Genomic DNA, 27,379 nt, shown 5'->3' with positions numbered 1-27,379 from the left:
GTTAAGATATTAGGCGAAATTTCATTCAAAGATGAAGATATGGCACTTGATCTATTAATTATTGTCATGACTCATACCTATTAAAGCCTTTGGATTATACAGCTTAATCAGATTATAATAATGAATATTTCTTATTTTTATATATAGGAATTTGTCTCATATTATTGTTATCTACTAGGTAATACCGCTACAATTTCATTAGAAATTATGGAGAGTAAATAAGTGTTACCTAATTTCTCTTTTTAAAATTATTTGTATTTATAAATTATGTCATATTAAGAGTTGCACCTATTACAAATTCACTTTTTTTTTTTTTATACACTCTATATTAAAATTCTTCCAAAGTTAGGAAACTTAAGATCACTATGAGGCGCGTCTTAGGATCAAAATTAGGGTTTTGAACGTGTTATGTTTTATAGGTTATTTATGAATGTATAGGGTTTTAATACTATACAGTTTCAAAAGGAAGTATACTTAAATATACTGCAATAATATCAAATATAGGTCATATTTATTAATATTTGGATAGGCAAAATTTTAGGGTTTAGACATGGATAGTTCTAATCTACACGTGTTAAGTATTAAACATGATGAAAGTATAGTAATAATTAATGAAGTATTATATAATAAGTTGGTAAGTATATATAAAATATTTGGGACAATTATTCTATTTTTATTCATTACTTTGCAATAATATCACACTATTAGACTTCAGTTTGTAAAGATGTAACAAGCTTAAGTAATGGTATCTTACGCGCTATTCAAAATACTTCATTACACTTAAGTCAAGAGGAACAATTCAGAAAAATAGTTGTAGATATATCTAATCTCGTAATTACAGGACTTGTAATAGAGGATAGTGTCTGCTTATATATAAGTGAAAAGTAAAGAATCCTCTTATTTTAATATATTGATATGTATTCATAATTTTGTTAATATTATTAGATAAATTCTCATTTTTTTCCTGATTTAGTAGTAATAAATTTACTACGTCAAAAATTATCATGTGTAATAATTACAATTCAATGAGGATTAAAGAGTTATATGTATGGCCACCTAAAAGTTCAGAAATTGTTTGGAGGAATTCTGGACCTAATATCTCAACATTATTAACAAATACAATACTTCCAGTAAATAGTTCATACAGATCCTCTCACTTATATTATAATGTATATTCTAGACGTATTTTAGATTCTGAAACTGAGTGTTGTATGAAATTTTGTAATGGGAAGTGTATTGGATATAATGAACCTATATTAATATTGAGATGTGGAATAAATGAAAATAATATAGAGATTTTAACATTTGAGAATAAGTTTGAGGGTTCAGAAGATTCATGTAATAATATTGGTTTGTCACTGAAAAGAATTGCTTATATTAGTGAAATATTTGAAACTCCAATTTATGATATTGCTGTGCAATCTAGTAGTGATTTTAACTTTCCTTCATCTTTTGGGATATATATTTATCTTCGTTCAATGACTTATTTATGTGTAATTCAGCTTCATTTAGATAATTTTTTAGTTAAGCATAAAATTGTATTTAATGGAACAGTGGGTAACTTTTTAAAATGTCTCAAAATAAAAGATACTCAAAAATCAATATATTCTATCGTTGCTAGTCCTTATGATTTTTGTGAGATTTCGGCACTTTTATCTAATGGAGTTATTATTAGACTTAATTTTCTGGAATACATAAATAGTGTTAATATTTACACTGTAGAAGATTCTGAATCAAAGAAGAGTGATGAAGTTTTTCAGTGTCTTATTTATGGTTATAATTCAGATGTCTATTTTGTTGGAGGAAAATATATTTATTTATATAATTGCTCGAAAGATAATAAAGAATTATATAGTGATAATATACAATTAGATAGAACAAGTAATAAAGATGATGATTATTTAAGGAATATAAATGATACATTTTGTGGAGACAACTCTAATAATGAATCTTTTCAACAAAATTCAGGGATGAATAACAATAACTTTACACTTGATGAAGTGAGATGGATTAATGAAAATAGTGAAACTGTAACATATTCTACAATGAATAATGATGAAACTAGTATAAATAATGAAACTTTAAATGATACAGAATCCTATACTATATCTTCAAGTAGTACTCATAGTACTTGCAGTGTAACTATGTTATATCCTTGGAATCAGAATCTTCGTACTACATTTAAAAGTAGTGTAAGTCTATCTGATAGAACTGTTAGACTTGAATCTTTGAGAAATAAGAATGTTTCATTATCGAATATAACAGCTTTAGCTTTACATCCAATATACCCATATATTTTAGCAGCTGTAGATGTAAAATCAAGCAAAGTGGTAATTATACATACAAATCAGAATACAAATATACCACTAGCTGAGTTCTCTATTCCATTTGTAGAAAGTGTGAATAGTAGATGTCGTTTTATTCAATGGGTTTATCCTATTTCTAATCAAAAAGAAAACAATGATATTAATAATAATATTGCATACGAGATTAATTCAAATGATTATAACACTGAAATATCAGATAACAAAGGTACCACTGAGAATATTGGCAATCTAGTATTTCCTATGATCTCTAATTTTTCATTTGATTCTAATAATACTAAACAGGATCAAGGCTTAATTTTATACCTTGGATCTTATCCATATGCAATATATGCAAAAATATCTATTCAACCTTCTATTCATAATATAGATGAACCATATATATTAAAAATCATGGAGATTATTAAGATTCCTTTAGGAATATGGTCCTTACAAAATGATAGGGATTATTATGTACCTAGAAATACACAGTTAATTGAATCTTCCTTAGATCTAATGGATTTTATTCTTGAACGAAATTCAGTAGATGACAATGCCTTAGCACAGAAATTTCATGGTTTAACAGGTATATGTACCTTGGGATATAATGTGAATTTTGGAGTTTGTCAACAATATAAACAACATGGTTATGAAGGAAATTTCTTTGTGGCACCTAGTACAAGTAAACATCATATACCAAATATTTACAAGGATGTTCTTATTATATTAGGATTAAATACTTGTGGGAGACTTACGACTTGTTCTATTTTAAAAATACAAAATAGTGATTCAAATCCAAATTTGGAACTTAGTAATTCATGGTTATATAACTCTATACAATCTATTATTTTAAATAAATCTTATTTTTGTGCACATCTTGATCAGAATTTTTTTGAATTAATGAAAATAAACTATTACAATAAATCATGTATTAATCTATATTATGATCTACCTAGAATTGTAAAACCTCGAGAATCATTAAGGAAATGTTATAATTCCGACTTAGAAAATGCAAATGAACAGTTTTCTAAAAGGAAATATTATAATTCCTATATTTATAATGGTCTTCAAATACTTGAATTAATACTTTCTACACCTAAAAAAGGTGTCAATATGATCAGTAATAATTTATCTTATCAAGATTCTTTAAAAATTAAAGGAATTCCACCAGTAACTAATAGTTTTGATTATAGGAGAGAGTTTAATACAATGCCAAATGACCCTTGGCTAAACGATGAAAATATTTTACATATCCCATCACCTACAAATCAACCATATCCACTATGTACTTGTAGATACTTTGAAATTAATAAAAGTGACAATTCATATCATTTTGATTATGATAGAAACTTTGAGGATAAAATAAGTGTTGAAAGGCCTTTTGATATTGTTGGAATTAAACATATGGACTATTCTATCACACTAGAAGAACTATTATCAAATAGTATACATGAAGGATTAGATTTATTATTAACTTCAGAACTAGAACAAAAAGAAATACAAGAGACAAATTCGGAAATAGGCTTAAATAAAGAAAATTCTGTATACCAGATACCAATTGATATATTGAACTCTCTTGCAAATCATATTACATGCTTACCATCTTTGCCTGTATCAAAAAGAATGGCTAAAAATTATTGGGAATACATTCGATCTAAATGTAAAGATAAGTGGAAATTAGCTAACTGTTGCTCAAGGTTAAAACAACCTGGATGTATAATAAAGTATCTAATACAAGATAATCAATATCAATATAACTTACTAGATAATTCTAACTACAATAATTTATCTAGTGAATGTTTTATTGAAATAAGTCACTATGATGTAAATTATGAACATAGTGATAATAATAAAATTAAAAATAAAACAGATCATGCAAATTCTCTAGTACAAAGAGGTACAATTATTAATGAAGAGCTTATTGAAAAACTTGGAGAATATTGGATGGAATCTTTAATACATATAGATTTAAAAGAAGATATATATAGTCAAGATGACAAGTTAATTGAAATAGACCTATCAAATTGTGACCTATCTTCATGGTATAATTATCCTTTAGTAACATTTGAAAATATAACATCTAAAATAGCTGAAAAGCACAAACTTAAAACATCTATTTTAAGTTTTGTTGAAACTCAACTAAGCAATATTTAATTCAAGATGAGGGGTTAAGAGAAATATCACTTATTTTGATTTAGGTGAGTTTATATATATCATTGAAGAATGTTGAATTAATGATATATATTAAAAGTAGTATATATTATTATCAACTATAAATAATGTATTAGATATTTTAATTAAATCTTCAAGATATTTAGCATTTTAGCTACTTCTTAACTTCTATTACTCTATTAGATCTCAAACTCAATAATCTCTTATCTTCATATTCTTCATCTACTTTCTCATCTTTATTATCTTCCTCATCTTCATAATCTTCACAATCAGGTAAATCATAGTCTTTTCTAGCATTCTTTTCTTTTAAACAATCAGCTATATACTTTTTTTCTAGTTCAATAATATCTGTGGGTGTTTCTCCATACTTCCCATATAAATCCAATAATTCAGCATTCACTTCTAAGAAATGTAATCCACCCTTGAATATATCAAGTAAATGACATGCTTGCTTATGAAAACCAAGGATATGTAATGCAGCAGAAAGAGCTTCTGCACAAGATAATTCATATGGTCTACCATAATGTGTTGAATTTGCAGCTACAAGAAATGGGAGTAGCCTTTCATTACCATTATGAATCCTACGAAGTGGCAATTCTTCAATTCTATTCCATGAGCAATCAATAGCTGCTATACCACTCTTTATTACTAAAGGTAAATCTCCCAATGACAATTTCTTCTTTGCTCTAGGACTTAATATTATTCCTGCCCACTTTTTATTGCATCTAAGATTTCTAACATATCCAAAACGAATTAATTTGCGGCCACTACATCTATTAATATCACATTGGCAAAAGTCCCATAAACCAAGTTTGATCTCAGATTTATTATTATCTTCTATATCTATCTCACTTTCATATTTGTCTTTTTTTTCAAATAGTGCATCCCCAAAATTCTTATATTTAAATTTATTAATATTAAATAATGAAGATTTCTCTACATGTTGATCAGAATCAATCTTACATTTCCCAGTTCGGTACATATCCTAATTTTATAACAAAAACATACCAAGATAATAATATTAAAATACTTTACAATTAAAACAAAATACCAAATTAAAAAAAATCTTCCTTTAAATAAATCAGATAACAAATTATCGAAGTTCCATTAACAGTAAAATCTAGAGTATAAATGATCATTATGCTCTGAATTTATTAAGAATGAAATAACATTAATATACCGCTCATATATAATAATAATAGAAAAAAAGAAAAAAATAAAAATCTTAAACATATCATATATCACCCTTCTACTTGACAGCCGCTATAGCTCAGCTAGGTAGAGCGCATGGCTCTTAACCATGTGGTCCTGGGTTCGATCCCCAGTGGCGGCGTTTTTCTCTACCAGTAACTTACAATTATGTTTAAGAAGTCCATATTGCCTATATAACAGATTACTGCATGCAGTACAAAGAAAAAAAGTAGATACTTATGAATTATTATTTAACTAAAATTAGAATATATAAAGTATTTCAGAATTATTAGTTGTACTGATTATTTTAATTATTTCAATATATATATTGACTAAATAATTATATATATTACAACAATATATATGCTTATTTAAACATTTAAGTTAATTATTTATATATAAAATAGTTATATACAGAAATTCTTGGGAGGCACTTTTTCTGGGATTTTACCCTTTTCAAATGCATCATTTTTAAAGGCTTGTTCCTCCCATTCTTCTAATTGAACTTGACCATATTCTATGTCTATATTTTCTTGGTAATTTGTATTATTATTAAAAGATAAAACAGGTATTGAAGATGAAAAGGGATTATTAATAGATGTAGAATTATTGTTAAATGAAGAATTTGAAACGAAATTAAGACCTGTTTGTAAATTTAATGTATTATTATTTAATGTATTACCAAAAATATTTGTATTATTATTCATACCATTATTACTAAATATATTATCATTATTATTTGATACTTGAAGTTGTGTATTATCTGATTGACTTGTATTTATATTTGGACTAGTCAATATATTATTTGTATTATTGATACTAGAGTTAAAGGTAGAAGTAAAGTTAGTTGCCGAGCTTGTAATCAAAGGGCTCTTAAATGGTTGGTTAATATTATTACTATCATTACTTGATAATCCAAATTTTGTAGAAGATGTAAATGGGTTATTATTAGCAACAATATTTGTATTATTTGATGAATGACCAAATATATATGAATTACTACCCAAGGATAGAGATGTATTATTAGAATTATCTGTCATATTAGCTTTATTTGAAAATAAATTACCAATTTGAGAAAATGATCCTAAATCAAGAGAATATAGTTGATGCTGTAAAGGAAGTTTATTAATTCTTCGTCCTTCTTCAATAAAATCTGTATATAATTGTTGAAGATTTTTCAAAGATTCTATGTATAAAGATGGCCAATCATTAGATGGTCTTTGATAAAATATCCATCTAAATTCTTCAAAATTCAATGATATACTTTTGAATACAAGTTCTTGTCCTAATAATCCTATAGGTCCAAATGGCCAAACTCCACTTTTTATCACAATACCAATTAACTCCAAAGTTTGTAGATATACATTTAAGGTTGATATCTTATTTGTTGATATAGAAGTATTACTATTATTAAATGGAGAAGAGGTTAATGTAGAATTTGTGTTAGAAAATGGAGATATTCCATTGAATATATTTCCCCCAAAAATATTTTTATTAGTCATATTTCCACCAGAATTACTTGACATAAATGGATTATTAGGAATTGTGTTTGTATTTGATTGGTTTACTCTATTATTATCTCCAAATAAATTACTCTTTGGATGATAATCCCTACATTTATCTCCAAATCTACAAGATCCTCTAAGAAAGAATTGACAAGGCCTTCTGTTACTCATAAGTAATAAATTGGGTTCTTATATAATATAAACATATAGAAATTAATGTTATATCGCGATATTTTCACTATAAGTAAATATTGTATAATTATTATGTTGCGCCTATAAAAGATTATAGGGGAAGAATGAAAATAATTGAATTAAAATACAATAATATAGTATGATTCTTAATCCTGATTATAGGCCTCTTAGAAATCCTGAAAATCCTGTTGTATTTTTAGATATTTGTTTATCAGAACCAAAAAATCATATAGGGAGATTGGTAATTGAATTATTTAATGACTTAGCTCCAAAAACATCAGAGAATTTTAGGCAGTTTTGTACAGGAGAATATAAACATAATATGAAATCTATAGGATATAAGGATTGTACATTTCATCGCGTTATTAAAGATTTTGTAATACAAGGTGGTGATTTTATTAATAATGATGGTACTGGTAGTATTTCTATATATGGGACTTATTTTGCAGATGAAAATTTTATTCTTAAACATGAAAAGGCAGGTTTAATATCAATGGCTAATAATGGCAAACCAAATACAAATGGTTGTCAGTTTTTTATTACCTGTAGTTCTTGTGAATGGCTAGATAATAAGCATGTTGTATTTGGACAACTCCTTGGAAATGAATCTTTTGCTACTTTAAAAAAAATTGAAAATGCAACTGTAATACCTCCATTAAATAGACCAAAGATTCCAATAGTAATTTATCAATGTGGTCAATTATAGAGTATAATTATAAGCAAATAGATAAGGAATATTTAGATAAAATATGTAGAATAAGCACTATAAATAAAAAAAGTATAAATCAATAGAAAGATTAAGAATTGAAGCTTATATAATTGTAATAATTTTATTAATAATTAGAATATTTGTAATATTAGTAATAACTATTTTAAATTATATATATAAATTATAATTAAATAAATTAAATTAAGGAGTTTAATTAAATACAATACTACATAATCATTTATTTTAATTATGAAATATATTAAGTATAATTTTGTAAAAATAATGTTAGATATCAATAAATAAAACAACTTTATTATATATTTTGTGAATTATGTAAAAATTATAAGTATTGAGATACAGTTACCGAATAATTTTTAGTTTTAAATATATTCTGTATATTTATATCTCTGTAATAAATTATTAATGAGAATCATAAAACTCATATTACATATATATATCTAAATAAATAAATATATACAACTTTTAATATTGAGATATCATTTTATTAGATTATTAAATTGTTATTTCATCAAATTAATCTAGTTTAAAGGTTAAGGTAATATATATTTCAATATATTGAGTTCTTAATAAATATAGATATTGTGTATATGAAAAAAAAAGAATTATACTAGTTAAAAGTATATTAATGAGTTTTTAAAAATGACATATATTGATAAATATAAGCTAAAATACTACAAAAATTCTAAATATATACTGATTATAAAGTTTTTACTACTTAAATAATTAATATATTCAGTAATATAAAATTTTCACCAAACTATATCACGTCTTACAAAATATTTCTGTAGCTTGTTATTATTTATTCCAGATTTTAGAAGTTTAGATTGGATATATTTCTCATATTGTGTGGTTTCAATAATTGCACTTTTTGGGAGTCTATATTTGGTCTGGTCAAATCTAGAAGTTTGCATGCATTTATATACCTCATTATGTGCTATCTTGAGTTGTTTAATTCTTGAATCATCATAATTAAATAGTCTTTGTTTATATACATAAGCTAGGTTACGATGTACAACTTCTTTACCATTTGGTAGTCTTAAATCACCAAATTCTGTTATCTCTGCACTCTTTAAGTTATATGTACTTAAGATATCATCTACTAATATGTCATCTGAGTTCTCAATATCTTCCCATTCATCTGTATCATCTTCAATTGTTTTTATTTTGGAAGGTTTTATATGTAATTCTTTGTATGATCCTGAAAAATCAAAGAATCTTCCAATATCTTCTTTTTGTTCTTCTAAATGATCACCTAGCATTGTATGGCCTAGACTTATCATATGATCCCTAACAGCTGATAATGTTGAGAATGTTTTATCACAAAATAAGCACATATGCCCTTCAAATACTTTCTCACCCAAATACAAAGCTAATCCTTCTGGATCACTTAAATATTCCAAATTTGGAATAACAAAAGAATACTTATTTCTCATATATATAAAACATTTTTCTAGATTATCGTGTACAGTATTGTCAAAGTAACAGTATGTAATACGATAAGGTAATGGCTGATTCCTTATGAATATATTAATATCACTTCCAGTCCTCTTCTCAAAATCTTCAATTCTCTTATCATCTCTATGTTTTAAATGTGAGTTACCCTTTTCAATCGTAGTTTTTGTACTTTCCAGTAATTCTAATTTTCTATGAAATGACTTTTCATCTATAGGACCCTTTCCAATTAACTTCCTTTTTAAATTGTAACTATGCCACTCAGTTCTATAATGATCACGGAGTTCCACAGAATCATTTAAAGCAAAATGACAAACTGTACAGTTTGAAGAGGTCATTCTTCTAGGTATAGAGTATTAGCTATTTACTCGGATTTGTAAATATTTACCTTTATTCAACTAATAAAAGCCTTGGCGCTCATACACATACATAAAAATGGTGACTTTTTTTTTTTTTTTTTCCTTTTTTTTAAACTGAAAACTTGGGAATTTGTTAATGTATAAAATTTCATTTTCATAAATATTTTGGGGAGTATATTAGAAATATTATAAATAACTATAAATAAGTTTTATCATACATTCTATTTTCTATTATTTTACTTAAAAGGTACTTTTTAAAAGGTATTTAGTATAATGTCTCTTTTTACTCTTCATATTTTATAAAATATCAGTTTTACTTATATTATAATGAACAAGTAGTCATATAATTAGTAATTAATCAAACAATCGTGCTATATTTCTATAGTCTCTACTTTTTTCTGTCAATAAGCCATATTACTATAACTTTAGTTGAGCATACCCCACAGTGCGAGCTGTTTTCACTATTTAGAACTAAAAAGAAGAAAAAAAAAAGAAAGTATGGACAAAGAAAACGAAATAATAGATATTATAACTCAATATATAAATGATGAGAATTTTTACAACTTTAATGTGGCTGATATACAAAATGATGGGAATTGTCCATTGAAGATTATAAAACGATATCAGATATTAAAAGTAGGAGTAGCTAATCTAAAGAATAATTCTACATCAAATATTAGTGGGGAAAATTCAATAAATCCTTTGGAATGGCTATTGAGATCACTTTCATTATTAAATTTACCAAGGAACCCTCAATATTATGATTTTTCACATCTTAGTGAGTCTGAATTAATTGAACTAAAGAGAAAAGTAAAGAAACAACTTAGAGAGTTTGATATAACTTACCAAAAGAAGTATGGCCAATTACCAAAGAAAAGTGATAAAGAGTTATTAAGGCCTTTATATATCTACTATAGAAAGCTAAAACAATCGATTGAAGCAATGAATAATATAGAATTCAACAAAACATCTGAAAAGCCTGATAAAGATAAAAAAAATATTGAAAATGATATAGATGCTACATGTAACCACTTTGATAATATAAGTATCATTACTGATAACAATGAAACATTAAATCATGGAATAGCTCATAATAATATTTCAAAAGAGGATCTTAAAATAAAAGTTGAAAACTTAATTAAGTATAAGAGTAAATTACGAGGTGTTTTAGAAGAATATGAAAAAGGATTTTATAAAATTCATAACCGTAAAGTAATGTACCAGAAGGATTTATTACCAATAGAGGAAAAATTTATTGAATATAAGGCAATAAAACAAAAAATTAAACAAATTGAACATATAATAAACTCAGATTCTAACTATAGTAATAAATAAAAATAAATATAACTGATATAATTAAATAGAAATAGGTAGCTAAGTAAGATGAATATAAAAAAAAATATTTGACAAGTTTATAAAATCTTTAGTATTTTTTTTTTTAGTCCTTATTTTCCTCCTTTTTTACAATACTTTAAATAATCTATAACATAGATTTTAAAATATAATGGTTACAATAATTAGAATATTTATTAAAAATAATGGTTTAATAAAATTTTTATTATAAAGATCCAGTTTATTAGGTAATACTAAAAGGATAGGGAATTATTAGCATTAATTCAGCTACTCACTAGAATTCACATAAATTACTTGTATTCATCTATTCCCAAATTAGACAGCAAATACTTGTACTTCTAAAACTTTTTGAATTGAATATATTATGAGAAGTTGTAAACTCTCTATTATATTAAGTATATGTAAAGCAAAATTTTAAAATTTTACATTAATACAGTACTCTAAATATATAGATGGCATATATCCCAAATAATTGAAGTTTGTCAAATTTCTGTTAGAATATTAGTTATATTAGAAGTACCTATTCTTAATCTAACCATGAACATTACTTTAAGTAGGAAGAGATAAATCATATGAATATTAAAATATATTGATATTTTATTCATATAAATATTTAAATAATAGTTTTTTAGTCTTAAAAAGAACAAAAATATATTAGTAAGGAATGAAATTTTTAATACTATTGCAAAATACAGCTAGTAAAGATATTTCATAAATTTTATTTACATCTACAATTTCTATATTCTTAGTGGTCTAGAATTATGTGACTTTGATAAAGTATTTGATTGGAAATGTTGAGCTAATAGTACAACATGAGGCATAAATCCATAAAAGTTCATTGTAGAATTGATATTTCTGGGTGTGATTATTTCATTATCTCTAATAAATTCCATAGCTCTTTGTTCATATCGATAGAATCTCCATCTAGAAATAACTTTCTCATCTAATAGTAGCTTTTCCTTTACAATATTCTTGATATCTACTACTTTGCTGTTTCTAGGAGTTGTAATTAACAGTGCATAACCACCTGAATCCATTTCTTTCGTAGCTTGGATAATTAATACATTATATATATCTCCTTGTTGAAGTAGACGTCTCTCTTCATCAGTATAGTCCAATTCTAGCCTTAATGTATCAGTAAAAAAGCTTAGATATATTGTTTTTCTATTATTTTGTTGGTTCCTAACAGACTGCATATTAGCAATTTTATCATGTTCACGATATATACTAAACATACTACTGCTATTTGAGCCTTCAAAAAATCGTAAATTATCAATAGATCCAAATACTTTATTGATATCTTCACCACTTTGTGTAACTATACAATTCCCAGATGCTATGTTCTTAATAATATCTCCAAAACTATCAAATAAGTTAGCATTTACAAAGTAGCGGCTCCTTAAATTGAGATTTTGATCCATACAATCTATACAAAAGATGTGTTTATTTTCGTCTACAAGAGATGAAAATGTACAATCCATCAAAACAATACCAATAAGTGAGAAGTTATGGGTCCTACTATGGTGATGATTAGGATATAATTGATGAAGAAGATGACCAACAGTCTGTACATATTGATTCTCAGCTAATAATTTATAAATTGAATAAAGAACAGTATCTGAAGATGATATCCCATTACGTCCAATAGCTAAACATCTTGGATCAACATGAATAACTTTACAGATATAGAACCAAGTCTTTAAGATGGGCCACCTTAGATCTAGTTTAATGTTATGTACCTCTTTAATTTTTATTTTACAATTTGATCCTGTAACTGTATTGTTTAAAGATAATGAAACTGGTGATTTATCTTCCATATCAGAAGTCCCCATATTTTGAAGACAATTTTCAAAGAGTAAAGATAAATTTAAAGGATCCCAAATATTTATGGAAATCTCCACGGTATTTTGTTGATTCTCAAACCAATAATGGAAATCTAGAACTGGGAATTCTGGTAATTTCAGTGAAATATCATGAAGATCTGAGACTTGGTCACTTTGTGTAACTATATTCTGACCTAACCAAGAAGAAGATAGTGAAGGGATTTCTAGTAGTGATAACTGCAGTTCATCCCGTCTAGATTTTATTACAGAATCTTCAAGATTCCATGAAAATATCAAACTGGAGCCATTTGTAAGTTGTAATTGATTAATAGTATAACGAGGGTCTAACAAAGGAAATAGTTTCCCCTGATCTCCAATTTTTTCTTGACAAATTCTAAATTTATATTCTTTAGTTGAATCATCGGTAATGTGTGGAACTTCATGAATACGTCCTAATAATATACCTCTCTTTATTTCCATAAAGATGTAATCATTTAAATCCTTTAACTTCGTATTTTGAGATACCATAATCATGCCGATATTATGAAGATTGTTAATTGAACTGCCATGGGTATAGCTCTCATTTATATCTGAGGAGAATATGTCAAAATATCTTAGGACTAATAGGACTTGATACCCACCATCATCTAATCTTCTCAGTTTATTCTCTATTTTTTCTCTTTCCTCCATGTAAGATTCATCTAGTGTTATGCCATTTTCCACTACATCATATTCAGGTGGAGTGTATAAACACATATATAATGTCGGACAGGATGAATCCCACAGTCCCTCTCTATGGTATCTACGACATAGGTCAGATAATACAACATTCCCACTACTTAAATTACGATTTAAGTATCCTCTATTCCCCAAGCCATTTATTGAAGAAGAGATACAGGTTGAAAATAATAAGCATGATGCCCCAATATTCCCATCATTTTGTCTATTATCATGGTTTTCTAAAAGAAATAGGAATGACCCCAAATTGTTATTTGTATCATCAACAGTATGATTAGAGCCTATCTGATTATTTCCACTTTTCCTACTCCTTACAAATTTCTTTTCTAGTTCAGAGTGTAACTGATTAATAGGAAAGTCTCTAGGACATTTGAAGATACAGTTCCAAGGAAATGAATGAACTGTATTATGAAGTCCAGATAATTTTGACCTGGTATTGTTAGATATATCGTAACTTATTGAAAATATCAATTGTATCCGGACATGTTCATTAATATCATAACGGAGTTTTTTCCTAGTTTTCAGTAATTCAGTCTCCCTTCTACACTTTAATACTAAGTCAGAATTAATCTCTTCTGGTATGGGCTCTTTAAGTAGTTCGCTAGCCAAATCTCTTTTTACATATACTAATATGTAGGCAGAATGAGTCTTAGATCTTCTTGGTATATCGCGATCTGGGTTACCTAAATAATCCCAAACATCATATTCATATCCTCCAAAGTTATCTTCCATAGCTGTACTTGTCGAAACAACTGTAACCTTTTCATCATCAAATCTAAGCCAGTTCATGTTAGGTCTTGGTCTTATATAAGCATAATAATGTCCACTATGAACATCACCTTGATGAATAACAACTGTATGTAATACATACAAATCCTTATCTTTACTACTTATATTTCTATTGGACACCTCATTACCTCTCTGAATATAATTAGATAAATCTAAAACTTCAGGGAAAGCAAAGTAATCGTTCAGTTTGACCATATCCATACTTTGAAGATTAAATTGAAACCGTTTCAGATGGAATTGGATAACTGGTGGAAACCTCTGGAATCTAACACCCTTCTTAGCTCTTTGTTTACCAAATCCTTCAGCTTCATAAAGATTATCTCCATCTAAAATTTCTTCCTCAACAAATTTTTCTAAACTCTCTTCTAGAGAATTAACTCCTTTCACATCTACTTGTAGATCGTAAAAATTTTCAGTACGTTTGGAAGTACAATCTACATCTAGACATTCAATGTAATTCTCATATTCTCCTTCAAAAAGAGCCTTTATAGTTCCATCTACATTAGTACTCTTCATTTCTTCCTCCAATCTATCACATAATAATCTATTCAATTCTTGTGCATCATGTTGAGTAAAGGCATCTGCAGCATCCCATCCAAAAGACTTTAAAAGTTCTCTACAGCTTACTGCATCACTACTCGTCTGTAACTCATAAAACAAAGTCTGTAGGGCCAAACTAATTCTATTAAGATTCTTATTAGAATTATTGTTACATTGTTTGTCAGAGTTGTTCACATTTGATACTATACTTTCTAAACTTGTCATTCCTTCGTTTAGCATTATCATATCTGATTCAAAAACCAACAAATGTCTAGCATCCTCACTTGACCAGTCAATTGCATCTGATGAGGCATTTCCTAATAGCATTACTGGTAAATTCGTAAATTGAATGTCTGGTGATGAAGTACTTGGGGGAGAATTTGTGTTGCTCTGAACTTCAGGAGAGAAAGAATAGCTACTTTTACTACTAGAGCCTTCAGGTGACTGTGCTGAGTCATTAGAATCTGATGGATCACTTAACTGTTCAACATCTAGTGGAATAGCATAAACTGCTTTCCTAAAGTGACCAATATGATACAAGGATTGCAGTAAAGAATTCATATAGCAAGTAGCGCCTAGATTACGTAGGCCAACATAGCCAGTAGCAGATCTTTCAGTACCTATAGTATCCATATTACCCTTACCATATGATGTTGGTTCGCATGTAATAGGATATACACCAGCTCTGAATACTACAGTTTCACTTGTTGGGTCCATAAAACCACTTTTTGAGTCTAAAAGGGTCTTTAAATTAAAATATTCACTCCATCCTCTATCAGCTTCTGGTCCTGCAGAGACAAATTCTAGATTCTTCCCAGGGTTCTTCTTAATGATATTCTCTCCCTTAAAATTAAATATATCACTCATAAAGTGAGATTTCCTGTAGTCCCTTTGGTTTACCAAAGTAACAGTATATCTTGTATTGATCCATACCCAGTTACTTGGCCAATTTTCTAGTGGAACTGCTTCTAGATATGCAGATATATGACCATCTAAAGATCCTCCTGGAGACAACTTCACCTTAGGTAAGATCATTAATCTAAAGTTAAAGTTCCTATAATTATGTGTTTGAGAGTACAAACGATTCCTATTATTTCCATCACCATTGTTCATCATATTCACTATTTTATTTCGAAAGTCTCTCACAACAAACTCCAGTTCATTAGGCAAGCATTGTGGAATATGTAGATAATCATATTGCTTCTCTATACCTAAACCACCATTCATGGTCGATCCCATTTGTGGCTTACCAATAAAACGGTTACTTGGCATCTACGGAACAATAATTTACTTATCTTAGTTTCCTTCCATTTAATAGTATAAAATCTCTGTTTTTGTCAAGCTTCTCCCGCACTTAATTCAAATAAAGCCTGTACAAACTTCCTAAGGTACCCCCATTAATATAGGAGGAATGGAGCTAAATTTGGCTGTTATTAATAGTAGATTTGACGAGGGGTAAGGGGGATAAGGATAACTTAATACTGAGACAGTACGTAAGTAGTATTTACTCACTAGGTGGATCTGGTGATCGAATCATTGTATAGTATTGCCGCCATGATATTACTATTTTACTATTCTATACAAAAATTTGTTGGTTTCTTATTTGGACCTTTTTACTTTTCTCTATTGTAAAGTTACCTTCTATTGGCTGCAAAATTTTAAAAGTTATCTTTATTTTGTCTTTATTTTTACATAAGAAGGTAATATTCTACACTATTGAGATAAATGTGAAATGGAAATTACGAAGTTAGACTTTAATGTGATGTATTTTTAATAATGTTTTGAGATGCATGTATGCATGCATATAAATAGTGAATATTACAACTATTATGTCTCCCTTACTATTAGGGTCAGAATTTCGATAATATCAGACATTTAATACTACTCTAATAATGCTAACATCTAGAAAAATAGACTATGCTTTATATTTAAGTACTTCAGGATCATCTGTTAATTAAACCCTCCATTAAATATAGAATAAAAGGTGTCATTCTAGTTTTTAATGATATACCTTGTTTTTTTTTTTCTATTGACTTTACTACTCAAAATAGCACTTTTGAATCTCAAATTGGTAGTATATAAGTTAGTAACTCTATAATATTTCATTATAATTTACACAAATAAAATAATACCATAGAATACATGAATTTGTGGAAAATGAAATAGTTACTTTTATTAGATAATATATTAAATATATACTTTAGTAGAACTATAAATCGAGTTAATAGTAAGAAATTTTTTTTAAATTACATTTAGAAAAGATAGTAAGGTAGTATTTGTTATGAATAAGTTTAGAACTATAAAAATATAGTATAGTGTATCTTTATAATCACATCTAGAGTGGATCAAATATAAATATATTAATAAGTTTTAGGTGTGCAAACATTAGGGAAGTGAAATTCATCAGTTTTTATTACAGTTCATATTCAATTCTAAGTAATATTTTTGCTAGTAAAGTTTTTAAAAATTGATTTTATAATAGATAAAAATTAGAAAACTAGTTTTGATATGTATATTGCATGATTTTAATTGTAAGATTACTAATAAAATTAATAATTATATTTTTACACTTTCATATTAAATTTCTATTTGGCCCTAATTTAAAAAATTTGGTAGTATATATTAAGGAGAATCATTAAATATCTTGTTATCTTGTTTAATATCTGTATATTGTATCATACTTTCATATACTTGAGGGGAATATCTTCTAATCCATTCTAGTTGATTATTTAAAAAATCAATATCTTTAGAAAATGCTTCTAGTTTAGTATATAAAGCCTCATTAACTTCTTTGATTTTATTATTTTCACTCCTTAGTAAGCTGGTATCTTCTTTACACAAATTATTATTAACATCAACTTGTTTACATATATCTTGTTTTTCCTTCATAATTCGATCTAATTCTTGAATACTTTGTTGTAACTCTTCTTCTTTAGATTTTAGTTTATAATTAGTTTCTATAAGTTGGGTATACAAAGTCTCATAATTTGTTTCTAGTATAGATTGTCTATCACGCCACTCAGTATCTAACCTATGTAATTCACTTTGGAGCCATTTAGTATGTTGCTTATTCTTCACTAATTCATCTCCTAAAGCTTCTCTACTTTCCTTTTCTCTCTCTATTTGGTCATTCAGCTCAGAAACTTCTCTAATATGATCATCTTTTAATTGAATTAAATGTCGATGTTCATTGGTTAATATTTGATAATCCTCTTTCAATTGCTTATTTTCCTCAAAAAGAATTTTATTATTATTTTCTAAAGATTTTTTAGATTCTCTATATTCCTCTAGTTGTTTATTAATTTGTTCATTCAATGTTTCCTTCTCTAAGATTTGCTTCATATTTGTCTCCAAATTACACTTTTCACCTATAACTTCATTCAATTTATGCTCCAATTGATTAATTGTATTATTTCTAGCTTCATTTTCAATAATTAATTCATGGAATTTGTTTTTATATTCGTCATTTTCCTTCTCTACATCCGCAAGGAAGTGCTTTGTACTTTCATATAATGCGAGTGTCTCATTCTTCTCTTCAATTGAATTTGTTAATTGACCATTTAAAGTATCTATTTGACTTTTTAATGAAGTCACACTTTCCTGCAATTGATTAATATAATCTGTCATTTGATCAGAACGACTCTGAAGATCAGCTTTATCATCTTGTATTTTTTTAAAGCTATTTTCACTTGACAATAGCTTATTTCGTAAGTGGTCTATGTCTTCTTGGAGAAATACTGTCTGCTGCTCTAGTTCCTCATTGTACTTCTCCATAAATGCTATTTGTCCCTGATATTTGTTATTTAATTCCATGTTAATGCCAGCACTCTCTTCTTTAAGAGACTTAATGGAGTTTTCAAGTGACTCCCTTAAATTATTAGATTCTTGTAGATCACTGCTTAGTACCTCAATCTGTTTTTTTAGTACTTCTTGCAAATCTTTAGATTCAGATAATAGTTCTTTCTTTTCATCTTCACAATATATTAGTTGCCTGTTTAACTTCTCAATTTCCCCATTTAAATTCTCTACATCCAATTTTAATTGACTTATCTCCTGATTAGAATTATTGAAATTATCACTAGCGTTAGCTAGTTCTTGTCTTGAGTGTTCAAGTTCTCTATATATCCTATCTAATTCATCACTCTTATTGTTCAACTCTGTCTTCAGAAGCTCAGTTTCATTATTTTTTTGGTCAAAAAGAGATCTTCCCTCCAAAAGTTCCTTCTGTAGGATCTCAAGCTGTTGATGTAAATGTTGAATATGACTATAATATTGTTGTAGTAATTCATTACTAGAGGTCTCCCTTACTACAAACTCGTTCTGTAACTTTTGCAAAGCTTCTTCATATTCTTGTGTGATTGTAATATGAAGGCTTTTTTCAGTCTCCAGTTCTCTTCGTAGATCTAATATATCAGTTTCATATTGTTTATATATATTGTTATATTTCTTAGATAATGCTTCATACATCTTCCTAGTGCTAACATACTCTCTCTCAATTGTATCACAATTTGTTAAGATTGTATTCATTCTAATCGAAACATCTGAAAAAACTTCATTAGTTAAATTACCAATACTACTTATAGTATCAGTAGCTGAATCATATTGTATAAATTTTTCTTGGATATTGTTGTATATTAAATTTAGGAAATAACTTATTTGTTTTAATTTTTCATGTTTAATATTTTTACATAGTTCTTCCAAAGTTATCGAATCACCATAGCTAGAAGTATTGTTTAGGTTTATATTTGAGTCTGAATTATTTAGTGATTCGTTTAATTCCTGTATATGATCATCTCTAATTTTATTTGTTTCCACATCAATTACCTCGTATTCTTCAGTAATTCTCAATCCAAATATTGATAGCAAATCTAATATGTCATGATCTACTGAATTAGTCTTAAACTCAGTATCTCCCTTATGATTACTTCCTACTTCATCATTTACATCTCCATTAATAGTGAAAAAATCATCAGCTACTCTTTGCCTTTGACGTAGTACTCTAGCACACGACAAAAATTCCATATCACTCTCTGAATTACTGATAGTTGAATCAAATTTGTTGTGTACTAGTTCACTAGAAACCTTTTGGATAGATTCTAATACTTGGTCTTCTTGTACAACTTTTTTCTTATCAATACCCTCTAAATCATTTTGTTTTATTGAATTTTCAGTTGGAGATTCCATTTGAAATCCAATATCTACATTAATACTTTTTATACTATCTTCATCCTTAAGAGATGTCAGCTGTTGAAATTTAATATCTTTCCTAATATTTTGTTGACCATCTGAAAAATTATTATTCTCCATAGAAGATTGCATAAATGGTGTATTTATTGAAGATTCTGTCAGTGTGTCCTCTAGTTTCCCTAATCGGCTAATCATATTTGGTGCATGTCCATTTTCTACATAGTTATATCCAGTATAAGGAGTATTAATAACATTTGACGAAACAGTATGAGATGTTAGTGAACGAATTGATGAATAAGTTGGTGGATTTATAGATGAATGGGTTAAGAGCTGATTAGTTGGAGAGTTGATATATTTTGCAGGTAAGTCGTTAGTAGTATTTAGTTTAAAATTTTGGGAAGTAGAAGGTGAATTTCTTATCAATATATTCGGAGTAAGCTGTCCATTAAGTGAAGTGGATTTGTTGGGACTAGAAGGTATAGTCATTGGAGAGGAGTTCATATTTTGATTTACAGATGGAGGTATATTTGAAAACGTTTGAATAGTTGTTTGAATATTAGATGGATTACCTATAGGAAGTAAAATACTACTTGACAGTTTATCACTTGTCTTATTAGTATTGGTGACATAACCAGTAATATTTTTAGGTTTATTTGTATCAATATCGGGATAAGTCTTCACGGGACGACTTTGCTCCTCATTTAAAATGTGGCTACCTTGAAAGTAGTGCTTATTATTTAAGTCTTTGTCTTGTCTCTTATCAATACACTTCATATTTGGAGATTTATGGCTTAAAGAACCTTGAACACTTAAAGTATCTTGTTCATGATCACTGATCTCTGTATTGTGTTTAGGTAATTCAGTATTTTGATTGAATCTAAAGTCATTACTAACAGAATTCTCTTCAGATAAATTATTAATATCTGTATTTTTAATTTGAATTAGTCCGTATTGGTTAACTCCCGTATTATTACCTTTTTCATTTGGTATATAGCTTGTATGAAGTCCTGAATTAGGAATTACATTATAGAGATTAGCAGAAGAAGTCTTCTTAGCTATATTCAATCCAGGAGTTTGTACATACAAATTTTTCTTCGTGTTTGCAGCCTTATTGCTGTATATTGGATCTATATCTTTTTGTCTTCCAGTCATAATCTCAGTTGTAGTAGGACGTTTGGGAGGAGGAGGAGGGGACTTCATTTTATTCTCTATTAAGTGTTCTTCCCCCTTCACTACCCAACTTTTTAGTTCCTTATTATAGTAAAATTTATTCTCTTCGCCTAAATTTGCCTTTACAGGCTTTGTTCCATCCTCTTCAGCCTCATCTCTTCGTCCAAATAGTTTTTTCAGCATTTATCTTATATAGGATCATACATATACCATCAGGAAATCCTCAGTATAAACAGAAATAAGATACAAATTCCTTATATAAAAAAAAGAGACTTCAGTAGATGTTGAGTGGGGTCTTCTCTTTTTTTTTTCCTTTCGCCAGCAAAGTTACTCAAAGCTACTATGCATATCCGGGGTTTATATTGCTGTACAAAAACCCGCCTTAATTTATAGAGGCCTTTTTAAGACCCGCCAACAGTAAGATCCTTAAGGTATGTCTAAAATAGTAAATTTTAGATTTTAAGGATATTCTTCTATTTTAATTTTTAAATTAGTGCTCTTCTTTATTTCGAGATTTTATAATATACACTATAGTATTGAATAATATTAGTAGTTCCCAATCTGGATAACTTCTTAATATTAAGGATTCCTACACATTTCACAATTAACACATTCTAATATTCAAGTTGTTACCTTTTTTTGAAGAAGGATCACTGATAATATAAGTTCTTGAGGTGATCTGCCATAATTCTGTATTCTATATTGTGGTAATAATTCACCATAGGTTGGGACTTGCAATAATTCATATACATCATCTAATATATTATACAAGTAATTGTCTGAGAAGGAAGGATATATATCACCTATAGAAGAGATTTCATTTGGGAATTCAAGATTCCCACACTTAAATCTTCTATTGCTACAAAAAAGATATATAGTAAAAATGAGTGACAGTAATATCCCAACATACTTTATAATAGATATTGTGATCACTTGCAAGGGTAAGAATATAGACTCGTTAAAAGCTATACTTGTAGCTTTATAGAGACCATTTGATAGCTGTATAAAGACTTGAAAATCAGTTAATAGTCCATCTAAACAATCTGATCTATTTATTAGGATATAAATAAAGTTGGTAAAAGTTACAGGTATCGTACTCATAATGAAGATCGTTGCAATAAACTTAGCTATAATAAACCAAAAGAAAGAAAATTGTGGTTGTCTGGATCTAACATTGCAGTAAGTATTGAAATCTGCAATTTTTTGCAGCTTGGGACCATATTCTTGTATAAACTGTTCTCTGTATTGTTTATGACCTTTAGAATACTCTTTTTGTTTTACAATACTTAAGTCTTGATTATCAGTATTTTTAATATTGATTGAATATACTATTTCACTTTCATTTTTAACATTATTGTACATCTTCTCATTGATTTTGTCATTTTTACTTAATACAATAGCTGCCATACCTGCATCAACTAATTCTTGTGAATTCCACTGCCTTCTCAGTATATCAACATTTGAAAGACATAACCACCACGTAGGTTTATATATAGACCTTCTTATTACATATTTTTCATTTCTTCTAAAAGCTTTGTGCGAGTAATGGCGAGCAATAAAAAAAAAAATAGTATATACAACTATTGATATTAGTACAGATGAACAAAATACAACCATTCTTCCAAGTAAGAATCCCAAAGACATGACTAATGTAGCTAGGGAATATCCAGCTGCATGAATATAAACTGCTTTTTTGCCAACTATAAATTTTTGGATATTTATGTGATGATACCATGTAATGGCAATTAGTTCAGCACCAGATGCTACAGATAGTATACAATTTGTAGCACTGCTCAGAAGTTGTATATCTATTAGTGATCCAAATATAACTGGATTATTTCGAGCTGTGTAAAGATTGTTGTTAATATTTAATGAAAAAGTATTAACAGATGATATTGGAAGGTATATTGAACTCAACCCATTATATACATTTGAGTTGCTATCACTTGAATCCAATACTGGCCAACGTGGCGTGAATATTGATATAATATTAATTATAAATGCAATTAAAAAGGCTAAAAATATAAACAAAATTTGGAACATAAATTGCTTCTTCTCGAAATTTCTTGCATGTTTATTTTTTGATTTAATACCAAAAAAGTGTAATATTTTACTTTTAGCCCATATGAATGACAAATAAAAGAATTTTTTAATTTTATTATAAATCACTTCAAAAAAATTTATAATACTTTGCTTATATCCTGATATAAATGTCTTCTTTTTATTCCTTGAACAATAGTTATAAACTCTTTTATTCCTGCTATACTTCGAAATAGTATCTTTTTTAAAAGATTTGTGAATACTGGATTTGCCAATTAAAGGAAGGTATAAATAATAAAATCCAACAGATATATGCTGAAATATAATAGAGATGCAAATTGCAGCACAACAAATAGCATATGAAAGGAAAATTAATATGAAAAATACAATAGTGTCATCCGGAATTCTTTGGGAACTTTCAACTGCCAAGATAATAAGATAAATGATTGTATACTCTCCTAAAATCATTGATTGACTTTTTAGTTGTAAGAAATTCCAGTAATACCAGTCCTGAATACTTTTTTGTAGCTCCTTGACATTATTTAGTGAAATATGACCTTTTAGCTGCGTTGAAGAGATAGTTTTTGATCCTGTAGAAAATTCATTATTCGTAAAAATAGGACTATTATAGTTGTGACCATTCTTATTCCATTCTTGATTATCATAATCTATTGTTTGAAGAATATTATCACTTGATACAATATTAATTGTATCGTTAAAAGTAAATGAAGATTGGCAAGAGGGGGTTGTGCAAGACATATTTGCTATTGAAAATGGGATTAATTGAGAAGCTGATGGTGGATTATAAGATAAAGCAATCAAGGCAGAATTTGATACCAAAATAACCAAGAATGATAAGAAAACGCAAATGAAATAAAATACTGAAGCATGAATTGAGCTTCTAAGTGATGGAAATGGAATTTCTTTATTGTATGTAAAATTATAAGAATTACCAGTAGTTAAGTTATCACTATTTTCATCTAGGTTTGGAATATTGTTTCTTGGTGACCTATAAAGTTCTGGTGAAGCTTCAGTACTTTCTATATTTATATTGATAGTATTTAAATCACTTTTTTGTTCTCGAGCTTTGTTCTTAGTATAAATCTTATCATGAATCAAGACATCTCTTTCTTTGGAAAACCTATCTTTTCTAAAGAAGGCGAGCCCCAAGCCAGAAGTCTTCTTACTACTTTCCAATGGAACCATGGTAATAAGAAATGATGTACCAAAGAACAGTAAAGCATTCTGTATAGCGCAATACCATACTGCAGGTGTTAAAAGATCTGATATTCCACTATGTGATCCAATTAAAGACAAGAATATATTTAGTTGAACACCATTTGCAACAATTTGAATTGTTGCAGTAAGTAGAAAAATAACGAGTGATAAGAAAGATAGGAGTGAGAGCATATGGAAAAAACTTCCGTGATTCTGAATAACTATCATGATAGTGCAAGTAATTAGTAATCCAATAGATTGAACTGTTAAGTTGTGTGTCCAAGTATTTGGTGGCCCTGTCATTGGTATGTGACTATGGTCAATGTATCTTTTTGGATCTTTTATTGCAGCATCTACTGGTAAGTACTCCAATTCTCTATAGTTACTTAGATTTCTTGTAAGTGTATTCCTAAGCTTTTTAGACTTAGAGGCCATACACCAAATTGGAGAGTTTAGGGTATTACTAGGAGTAGAAGCTTCAGTAGTTCTAACCATAGATGTTTTATTTCTTAAATATTCCATTGGCTTATACTCAAAACCTTTACTAACAAGTAGTTCTTTAATTTTTTTGGGGATAAAATCTTCTGAATTTTTAGAAGGGTTTTCAAGTATACCGACAGACCACCACGGTAATATCACGGTACATACTGCAGTATTTGAGCATAAATTGTAAGCATTATACGTAGACTCTAAATTCATAAAATGTTCTTTACTTATATCTGTTTTATTATAAAATATTGTTGTACTATTATTTATTTTTTGACAGACATGATAGTCTTGTTCTGTTAACTTCCAGTTATTTGAAGGTGCACTATACAATATAATGCTTAGCGTACTGATAATCTGACATGAGTAAATGAAAACTATAATCACTGCAGTTAAATTTAAGAAAGATATACCAGCTAACTTGTAGTCAAGTGAACTTAAAGCCTGAAGTAATCCATATTTTGGTCCTTTTTTCCGCAAAGCAAACTCCATTTGTAGAAGTGGAATTCCAATAACTGTAAATGTTATGACATGAGTAATAGAACAAGATAGTATTGAGAATCGATATATAGCTGATGATAAACGTAATAAAATAAATATACCAGTACAAGCATTTAATACTGCAACCAAAGGTAAATATTCCCACAATGTATGACAATTACCAGGATTTTTGTATATACTTGGTTTATCTTGAATTAGATCTTTACTAGGGTTACCAGGATATTGTGAGAAATTCCCTATACTACTTATTCTAGAATGCAGAATTTGCCTCTTTCTAGTCGTTTTCTCATTATACTTCACGTCCTTATTTTGAGAATTTGAAGCATCTGGTTTGTTTAAAGTGGTTTCTTTACTCCTATTTAAAAACCCAAATAATCTCGGTGAAATAGTATCTGCAGAATTATTTGACCCTCCACTTAATTTATGTTTTTTAGGTATATTTTCACTAGTATAATAAAAAGACAACCTAGCACTGTCAGTATCTGATGTATTTTTGGTTTGTTTCAAATAGTTATCCGTGGGAAGCTGTAGATGCTTTCCCATATCTTCATAGACAATTTCTTTTTGATCTTCTAAAGATTCTATATCTTCTTGCTCTTGATGTGTCGTAAAATCCTCTGTATCTCTATGAAATATTTTCCTTGGTATTTCTATAGCTTTTGTTAATCGTTTTGTAATTTCTGTTTCGTAATATGGAGTATTAGCTCTACTTTTGATTGAAAATGGTAAACGTGATATGGAATTTTTTGGGTATCTCATATCAAGATACTCTAGATTAGACGTCAATGAATTATTAGAATTATTCTTTAATACTTCACTATCTATCTCAGTATGGATAAATTGCAGCTCTTGAGCTGCTAATACAGAAGAGTTTACTTCTAGGTTTGGGGTAGAATCTGATTTAGCAGTATTTTCCAAACTAGACTGTGCTATTTCATTATCAGTTAGCCTAATATCATCCCAAAGTTCTAAATCTTTAGAATTGTGCTTATGATATTTGTTAGTATTCATGCTAGTAATGGTGTCAAGTAGTTTACCATCCTCATCATCACATGATTTAAGTAAGACCTTTATTTTCCATTTAGATACTGCCGGAATATACTCAGATAACCACTCTAAATCATCAGGAAACAGTTTTAGAGAAGAGAAGTATAGATTATTTCTCAATTGCAGATGTTTGTCTAGCTCCATTTAAAAAAAGGAAAAAAAATCAGCCAAAAGTGCCTTTATAACATACCATATAAACAGATTCCCATATATATCTACACAACTTTTTGCTAAACAAAAAGTAATTGAATGATTTTTAGCCTATACTTTTTTAGCTTTCTTTATTAGCAATCTTTAAAAATTCCGGAAATGCATAAAACAAGGCGGGCAAAAAGACCTGAACCCACAAAATGTCAACTCTAACCTAGTGTCAATTAAGATTAATTTTAGAGATATTTTTAGAAAGTTTGAAGTACCTAAATAAATAAGGAATAAATTTGTTTTAAAGGCATTAGTTATTATTTTAGATAAAAGTGAGTTCCAAACTAGCTGAGTTGGAAATAATTTCTGCACAGGACAAACTTTAATATTAAAAAGAGTAAACTTCCTTTATATAAACCAAAAACTTAAGAAATATAAAGTA

The 27,379-nt window shown here is 28.1% G+C and overlaps 9 protein-coding genes across 9 annotated transcripts; 3 read left to right on the top strand and 6 right to left on the bottom strand.

Moving 5' to 3' along the window:
• Window positions 1–1,004: 1,004 nt before the first annotated feature.
• Window positions 1,005–4,457, top strand: cand_022300 (uncharacterized protein; the record flags this gene model as incomplete). The annotated part of the gene is made up of 1 exon (XM_067212460.1): window positions 1,005–4,457. The coding sequence occupies one exon, from the start codon at window positions 1,005–1,007 to the stop codon at window positions 4,455–4,457; it is 3,453 nt and encodes a 1,150-aa protein (XP_067068733.1).
• A 172-nt stretch (window positions 4,458–4,629) lies between these two features.
• cand_022290 (uncharacterized protein) lies at window positions 4,630–5,457 on the bottom strand (the record flags this gene model as incomplete). The annotated part of the gene is made up of 1 exon (XM_067212459.1): window positions 4,630–5,457. One exon carries the CDS (start codon window positions 5,455–5,457, stop codon window positions 4,630–4,632), a length of 828 nt encoding a protein of 275 aa, XP_067068732.1.
• A 616-nt stretch (window positions 5,458–6,073) lies between these two features.
• On the bottom strand, window positions 6,074–7,342 carry cand_022280 (zinc CCCH type domain-containing protein; the record flags this gene model as incomplete). Its single annotated transcript, XM_067212458.1, has 1 exon — window positions 6,074–7,342. One exon carries the CDS (start codon window positions 7,340–7,342, stop codon window positions 6,074–6,076), a length of 1,269 nt encoding a protein of 422 aa, XP_067068731.1.
• Window positions 7,343–7,502: 160 nt separating this feature from the next.
• Window positions 7,503–8,069, top strand: cand_022270 (peptidyl-prolyl cis-trans cyclophilin-type family protein; the record flags this gene model as incomplete). The annotated part of the gene is made up of 1 exon (XM_067212457.1): window positions 7,503–8,069. The coding sequence occupies one exon, from the start codon at window positions 7,503–7,505 to the stop codon at window positions 8,067–8,069; it is 567 nt and encodes a 188-aa protein (XP_067068730.1).
• Window positions 8,070–8,842: 773 nt separating this feature from the next.
• On the bottom strand, window positions 8,843–9,883 carry cand_022260 (zinc C2H2 type domain-containing protein; the record flags this gene model as incomplete). Its single annotated transcript, XM_067212456.1, has 1 exon — window positions 8,843–9,883. The coding sequence occupies one exon, from the start codon at window positions 9,881–9,883 to the stop codon at window positions 8,843–8,845; it is 1,041 nt and encodes a 346-aa protein (XP_067068729.1).
• Window positions 9,884–10,402: 519 nt separating this feature from the next.
• On the top strand, window positions 10,403–11,239 carry cand_022250 (uncharacterized protein; the record flags this gene model as incomplete). The annotated part of the gene is made up of 1 exon (XM_067212455.1): window positions 10,403–11,239. The coding sequence occupies one exon, from the start codon at window positions 10,403–10,405 to the stop codon at window positions 11,237–11,239; it is 837 nt and encodes a 278-aa protein (XP_067068728.1).
• A 755-nt stretch (window positions 11,240–11,994) lies between these two features.
• cand_022240 (ubiquitin carboxyl-terminal hydrolase family protein) lies at window positions 11,995–16,419 on the bottom strand (the record flags this gene model as incomplete). The annotated part of the gene is made up of 1 exon (XM_067212454.1): window positions 11,995–16,419. One exon carries the CDS (start codon window positions 16,417–16,419, stop codon window positions 11,995–11,997), a length of 4,425 nt encoding a protein of 1,474 aa, XP_067068727.1.
• Window positions 16,420–17,769: 1,350 nt separating this feature from the next.
• On the bottom strand, window positions 17,770–21,687 carry cand_022230 (uncharacterized protein; the record flags this gene model as incomplete). Its single annotated transcript, XM_067212453.1, has 1 exon — window positions 17,770–21,687. The coding sequence occupies one exon, from the start codon at window positions 21,685–21,687 to the stop codon at window positions 17,770–17,772; it is 3,918 nt and encodes a 1,305-aa protein (XP_067068726.1).
• A 438-nt stretch (window positions 21,688–22,125) lies between these two features.
• On the bottom strand, window positions 22,126–26,940 carry cand_022220 (uncharacterized protein; the record flags this gene model as incomplete). The annotated part of the gene is made up of 1 exon (XM_067212452.1): window positions 22,126–26,940. One exon carries the CDS (start codon window positions 26,938–26,940, stop codon window positions 22,126–22,128), a length of 4,815 nt encoding a protein of 1,604 aa, XP_067068725.1.
• Window positions 26,941–27,379: the final 439 nt, after the last annotated feature.

Source organism: Cryptosporidium andersoni (genome assembly GCF_001865355.1).
Source record: "Cryptosporidium andersoni isolate 30847 chromosome Unknown contig_17, whole genome shotgun sequence".
Lineage (NCBI taxonomy): Eukaryota > Apicomplexa > Conoidasida > Eucoccidiorida > Cryptosporidiidae > Cryptosporidium > Cryptosporidium andersoni.
The sequence above is the reverse complement of the archived record's forward strand: the minus strand, read 5'-3'. Positions and strand labels throughout refer to the sequence as shown.